This window comes from Platalea leucorodia (assembly GCF_965183815.1).
Source record: "Platalea leucorodia genome assembly, chromosome: 12".
NCBI classification, from domain to species: domain Eukaryota; kingdom Metazoa; phylum Chordata; class Aves; order Pelecaniformes; family Threskiornithidae; genus Platalea; species Platalea leucorodia.
Window position 1 is genome coordinate 15805921 of NC_138834.1, and position 6373 is coordinate 15812293.

General features: G+C 59.1%; 1 protein-coding gene across 2 annotated transcripts; it reads left to right on the plus strand.

Moving 5' to 3' along the window:
• The first annotated feature begins 69 nt into the window (after positions 1-69).
• Positions 70-3874, plus strand: LOC309596732 (dynein light chain 1, cytoplasmic-like). 2 transcript variants are annotated; one of them, XR_014229622.1, is made up of 4 exons: positions 70-194; positions 713-850; positions 2169-2604; positions 3678-3874. XR_014229622.1 is itself a non-coding variant. In XM_082325360.1 (3 exons), the coding sequence occupies exons 2-3, from the start codon at positions 719-721 to the stop codon at positions 2304-2306; spliced, it is 270 nt and encodes an 89-aa protein (XP_082181486.1). In that variant the 5' UTR covers positions 70-194; positions 713-718; the 3' UTR covers positions 2307-2769. The 2 variants fall into 2 exon arrangements, 1 of the variants encoding a protein (XP_082181486.1); XM_082325360.1 differs by lacking the exon at positions 3678-3874 and having other exon boundaries at positions 2169-2769.
• Positions 3875-6373: the final 2499 nt, after the last annotated feature.

Below are 6373 nucleotides of genomic sequence, written 5' to 3' on the forward strand. Positions count from 1 at the left end.
CGGGGGGGCGGCGGCGGTGACCAATGGCTGGCGGCCGGTGCGGAGGGGGTGGGGCTGGGGGAGCTCTGAGGCGGCGGCGGCGCGCGCGGGTCGGTTAAACCGAGGCGGCGGCGGCGGAGCGAGCTGCGTGCGCGCCTTCCTCCGAGCCCCCGCTCCGCTCCGCACAGGGCCGGCCCCGCGGCGCCCGCCGAACGGTGAGGGGAGCGGCCGGGGGCCTCGAACGCCGGGGTGGGGCAGCTCCCGAGAGGGGCCGGGTCCCGCCCGGGCGTTGGGAAGGCTGAGGCCGGTGGCCGGGCACCCCCGGCGGCTCCTCCGTGCCAGGGCCCTTCCCCGGCGGCCGCCGCTGCCTTTCCCGCATCCCAGGGCGCTGCGGGCGGGAGCCTTCCCTGCAGCCGCCCGGGCCCTTGGCGGGGGGCGCTGGGCTCCGTTCGCCTCCCTCGGTCGGGGCCGGGAGGGCGGCGGCGCTCGGGCCGCTCCCGGAGAGCAGGGACCCGCCGTGGCCGGGCTTCCAAGGCCCCGTTCCCCCGGCTGCGGGCGCGGGCCGCGCCTGAGCCTCTGCCCCCGGGCACAGACGCCGCAGGGCCGCGGTGGGGGCACGGCCGGGGCCCCCAGAACCGGCTGGGAACGGCGGTACCTGTGCGAGTGCTTGGCGGGCGACCCCGGCAGGCAGCTGCTCCCCAGACTGTGGATTCTCCTCCTCTTTGCTCTACAGGCAACCATGAGCGATCGAAAGGCAGTGATCAAGAATGCGGACATGTCAGAAGAGATGCAGCAAGACGCTGTGGAGTGTGCTACTCAGGCCTTGGAGAAGTACAACATCGAGAAGGACATTGCTGCTCACATAAAGAAGGTAAACGTTTGCTTGTACTGTCCCGGTGAAATCTGTATGCCCATGAAAAATCAAGGAGGGAGAATGCTGCTGGGCAAGTAGCTCTAGAGAAACAAGTTCCAGAGACACTAGATAATCAAGTTGGGCTTTCTCTGGAGGCTGGCGTCCTTTATGTTCCTTTCCCCACCCTTTACGTGGCCTTTTCCAGGTCCTTCTGCTTTTCTCTCGCGGTGCCTCCTCCTCGCACCTTTTCTGCCGCTGTCCCGTTGCCCAGGTGAGCAGCGAGCGGCAGCCGGCCGTCCCTGTGACTGGTGGGCTGTACAAAACAGGGGCTCTATTGAGCTCTCATAGTTTTCCTCTGAGAGAAACCATGTCTTACATAGTCCTTCGCATCAGTTTTATTGAACTTAATCTTAAGGATCTGTTGACAGTTCTGTCCAGCTGGAACAAAAAGTGCAGGGAAAAGTAGTTTTCTGCAAGTCTACTGTAATCACACCTCTCCTTACATAGTGACGTAAGCAAGAAAGAAAAAACAAACCACAAAAAAATCGTGGTGGCACTGATTATCTGTTGTTCGCAATGCCTGTGTTGTTCATTGTGTAGGCTTAACAATACTGCACGTGGGAAAGATCTAGTTCTGATTATATTTCCTGCTTTGCCAATTCAGCAGAATGGAGAAATTGAAGAGTGTCTGAGTGCAAGAGCGGTTTAAGAATTCAACTGCGCAGCATGATTAAGAGGAATAGAGAAATACTGGTTTGCTATGCCCACGGGACAGAAAGGCATTTTTTCCTCAGATGCAGGAAGCATCTACAACAGTGGAAAAGAGAGAGTTAGTCTAATATTTTTCAGGTATTCTTTGTAGCAACTACTGGGAATTTGTAGAGGATTTGATTGAAGCGTGTAAAACAGAAGTTCTTAGATTTGTGGATAGTGCTGGTGTTACAGAGCACGCGGCAGAGAATTTTCCACGGAGTCCCTTCAGCACCCGTCTTGCAGATGAACAATGAAATCTAAATTACGGCTTAATCTCTGTGGGTGTGAAAGCAGTGGTGAAGCTTTTACTCGAGGGCTCTAGTGTCAGATCACGGTATGAAGTGTGTGGAGAAAGACTACTATCCCTGAACAAAAGTAATGTTTTAAATTTCCTGCTGCTCAGATGGGAAGCACCGTGCCTGATTTTTTTTATTTTTATGTCTGACTAAGCAGCAGGTGAACAGTAAGATGTAAATAAGATAATCCCAGTACTTAAGAGCATCTGCTCTTCCTCTAATTGCCTTGCTCAGAAAGTGAATACCTGTCCAGAAGAGTTCTTAATTTCCAGTGGTCTGTTTTGCAGGAGTTTGACAAGAAATACAATCCCACTTGGCACTGCATCGTGGGAAGGAACTTTGGCAGCTACGTGACTCATGAGACCAAGCACTTCATCTACTTCTACCTCGGCCAAGTCGCTATTCTTCTTTTCAAGTCTGGTTAGAACCGCGGACTGTTACGGAACTTGCACCCGGTTACAGGACTGTGTGCTGACTCCTCCGACTAATTACTGCAGCCTTCCTGAGGACGCAGGCCTTGATCTTCAAGGGCAATGGCAGGGATTATGCTATAGCAGATGATGTTACATTGTGGATATAAAAAGGAAAAATACCAAAAAAGTCTTCCTTGTATTTTTTTTTTTTCCAGAAGGCTGCTGCTTTGCTAGTAGAGCTGTTGGAGCAGTTTTGCCTTTGAGAGTTTTATAGCCATCTACAGCATTGCCCAATTACTGCTTGTGCTATGTAAGTACTGACAGCGTTCAGTTCTCTGTGTTCCAACCTCCCTTATTCTTCCGATTTGTCGTTTTTGGCGATTTTTCCCCTCCTGTTTTGCCGGCTGTGCTGCCCCAAAGCCCCCCGAGCCATTCCTCCTCCTGCCGCTGCCTCTCGGAGCGCCGCTTTGGCGAATAAAGGCCGCGATCTCCCCAGCCGCCGGGTCGTTATTTCGGGCCGCCGGGGCGGGGGGCTCGGCCCGGGCTCGGCCGGCTGCTGCGGGGCGCCGCCGGGGGGCCCGGGAAGGCGGCGGGCGGCCCGAGCCCTTCCTGCGGCCCGGCCGGGGCCGGGGCCGGGGCCGGGCGGGGCGGTGGCCGCGGGCCGTGGGGGTGGCCGCGGCGTGGCGGGGGACTACAGCTCCCGGCGTGCGCGGCGGCGGCGGCGGCCTACGAGTCCCGTCGTGCCCGCGGGCCCGCCCGGGAACGGCTCCATCCGGGTCCCGGCCACAGCTGTGGGCGACTCGTCGCCATTACGGGGCAGCGCTCGCCCGCCAGCGCCCTCCTTGGTGCTGCGGCGCTCGGCCCGTGTGACCGCCGCCGCCGCGGAGGAGAGCCGCCCCTGCGGCAGCGAGGGGCCGCAGCCGCCGCCCGCCTCGGCCGGGCCCGCCGCGGGGGAGGGCGGTAAGGGCCGGGGGCCGCGGCCGGTTAAACCGCCGCCGCTGAGGGGAGCGCGCGCCCGCCCGGCCGTGAGGGAGCGGCGCCAGCCGCGGTGCGAGAGGCCGTCGTGCTGGAGCCGGCTCTCCCGGGGCTGTCGGGCTGGGCCGGGCCGCAGAGGGGCCGGGAGGGCGGCGGCGGCGCTCGGGCCGCCCCGGGAGAGCAGGGACCCGCCGTGGCCGGGCTTCCAAGGCCCCGTTCCCCCGGCTGCGGGCGCGGGCCGCGCCTGAGCCTCTGCCCCCGGGCACAGACGCCGCAGGGCCGCGGTGGGGGCACGGCCGGGGCCCCCAGAACCGGCTGGGAACGGCGGTACCTGTGCGAGTGCTTGGCGGGCGACCCCGGCAGGCGGCTGCTCCCCAGACTGTGGATTCTTTTCGTTGTTCGATACAGACATCCACGGGTGATGAGACAGCGTGCGGGCTGATGCAGACACGTCGGAAGAGATGCATCAGCGTGCTGTGGAATGTGCCATTTTGGCCATAGAGAAATATAATGTTGAAAGAGAAGTTGCAGCCCTTATCAAGAGAGTAAATGTTTGCTTGCGATATCCTGCTGTTGAGTGCTATCCACACCAGAAGCCAAGCAGGGTGGGTGTTACTACACCTTTTGGAAAAGCAGGTTCTGGAGACACAAGATACATTGGACTTTTCCTGTGGGCTGGTATCCCTGTGTTCCTTTTCCCACCCATTACGTGTACCTTTCCTAGCTTTTGTCTTGCAATACCTTCTATTTTTAGTTGGTTTTTTTTCATTCTCTCATTGTCTAGCAGAACAGGAGAGTGTCTGCTGGCCTTTCTCAGTGTGACTGATGGGCTGGTAGAAAATACCGCCCTTTGAAGTCAGCTGTAACTTTCCTCTGAGGGAATGTCTTTTCTTACCGAGTCCTTGACTTAAGTCGTGTTCAAATTAGTCTTAAGGTTCTGTGCATAGTTCTGTAATAGCTGTGCAAGGTTGGCTAGCTGGTTCAAAATTTGCAGGGAAAAGTAATTTTCTGCACATCTTCTGTATTTGCATCCTCTTTTTATGTGCTGAACCATGCTAAGATCCCATGTCTTGGGGCAGTGTTTATCTGGTGTCCATGCAATACCTGTCGTTATATATGCATGAAGAAGAATAAGGGATGCACAAAAGATCTGGTGCTGATACAGTTCCTGCTTTGCCATCTCAGGAGAATAAAGAAACCTAAGGGTGCCAGTGGAGGTTCAATGTTACACAAACCTGAGCAGAAGACCTGTTTGAACAGTCATTCAGCTAAGTGGTACAATTGCTTCTGCTGGGGAGGTCTTCCTTTCCTCTCACCCTAACAGAGATAGAAGCAGGTTTATTTTTTCCCCTCGTAAGAACGATGTTCTGTGTTAGCGGAGGGTTCGAGCTCATCAGATTTTCCTTGAGGCTCCCAGTTGGAACCTGAGAAATTGTGGTGAGAAGAGAATTTATCCAGGGCCGTAATAACTGATCGGAAATGCTTGCATGCTCTCACAGAAAGTTTCCTCATTTGAGAGCTGTTGGATGTGACAGCGTACAATCACCGGCTGGAACGTCCTGCTGGTAGTAGAGCTGCGTGTCTTGGGTTTTGAGGCGTGTGGTAGGCGTCCGAGTATGATGGGAGAAGGGGATCGCACGACCTGATACTTCAGTGGTATAGCTGGAGAATGTGGCGTGACTTTGGGGGCGGAATTGCAGTCCCTGGGCTTCTTCCTGCTCGGCCAGGAAGCGCCGCGGGCTTTTCTTCTTTGGTCTAAGCAGCAGGTGAGGTATGAGAGGTAAATAACGCAATCCTTGTACTTAAAAGCACGTGCTGCTTCTCAGTTGCCTTTTCAAAAAGCGATACCTGTTAGGAAGGGAGGCATGAACGACAGAAAATCTGCAGTCAGCTTTTGGGTGAGGGCTGTGCTCGTACTGCGTTCCTGGTGATCTCTGCTGCAGGAGCTTGAGAAGTACAGCCCCCTCGGCACGGCGTTGTAGGAGGGAAATGGGGCAGCTGTGGGTCTGGTGAGACCGAGCGCTTCATCATCTTCCTCCTGCGTGGGGTAACTGTTCCTCTGCGCACCGCGGCCGGAGCCGTGGATCGTTGCTCAGAGCCGCCTGTGCCGACGGGAGCGCGCGCAGCAGCTGCCTGCCGTCAGCCTTCCCCCGGGAGCAGGCCGTGGTCCTCGGGGGGGGGTGCCAGGGGCTTTTCTGGCGCGGTTGGTGCATGCCGTCAGGCTTCCCCCGGGAGCAGGCCGTGGTCCTCGGGGGGGGGGGGTGCCAGGGGCTTTTCTGGCGCGGTTGGTGCCTGCCGTCAGCCTTCCCCCGGGAGCAGGCCGTGGTCCTCGGGGGGGGGGTGCCAGGGGCTTTTCTGGCGCGGTTGGTGGTTTTGGTGTGTTTAGGGGGGAAAAAAGGAAAAACAAAACCAGCCTTGTATTTATTTTCTTTCCAAAGTCGGCTTCTTTGCTAATAAAAATGTGTGTGTTCCATCTTTAAGAGTTTTACGGCTGTTTTTCTCCCGAGCATCGCTTGTGCTCCTGCTCGCTTCCCTGCCGCCCTTTCCAAGGGATCTCGGATCCGGAACGCCCGAGCGCTGAGCTCGGCGCGGGAGTCAGCCAGCAACCCCGAGCTGCTGGGACGGGACCCTGCTCTGTCGGGGACGCACGGGAGTTACCGCGGGCAGGGCAGCCGGTGTGCGCGGGCCGGCGGCTCGGCGTCGCGCCGGAGAAGCTCCGTGTCCCGCCGGTGTTTGCAGGACCCGGCGTCCCTGCTGCCAGCGGCTGCCTCATCGAGAAGCAGCTCGGGAGCTGCAGCGCGGGGGGGCTTGGAGCTGAGCCCCGTTCCTGTTCGCTTGCAGTGCCCGCAGGTCCACGCCAGCTGCGGCCGGTGCCCCCCGGTGCCCGCCGTGCCCCCGCGTCCCGGGGCGGGCGGCGGGAGGGGGCGCTGCGGGCCCGCGCGTCCCCGTCGCTATGGGAACGGGGGCAGGCGCGGGGCATGCTGGTCCGACCGGGAACGCCCCCCCTTCCCAAGAGGGGACGGGTCCTGGCCAATGAGCGCCCGGGGCGGGCCGTGGCGGTGACCAATGGCTGGCGGCCGGTGCGCGGGGGGCGGGGCTGGAGC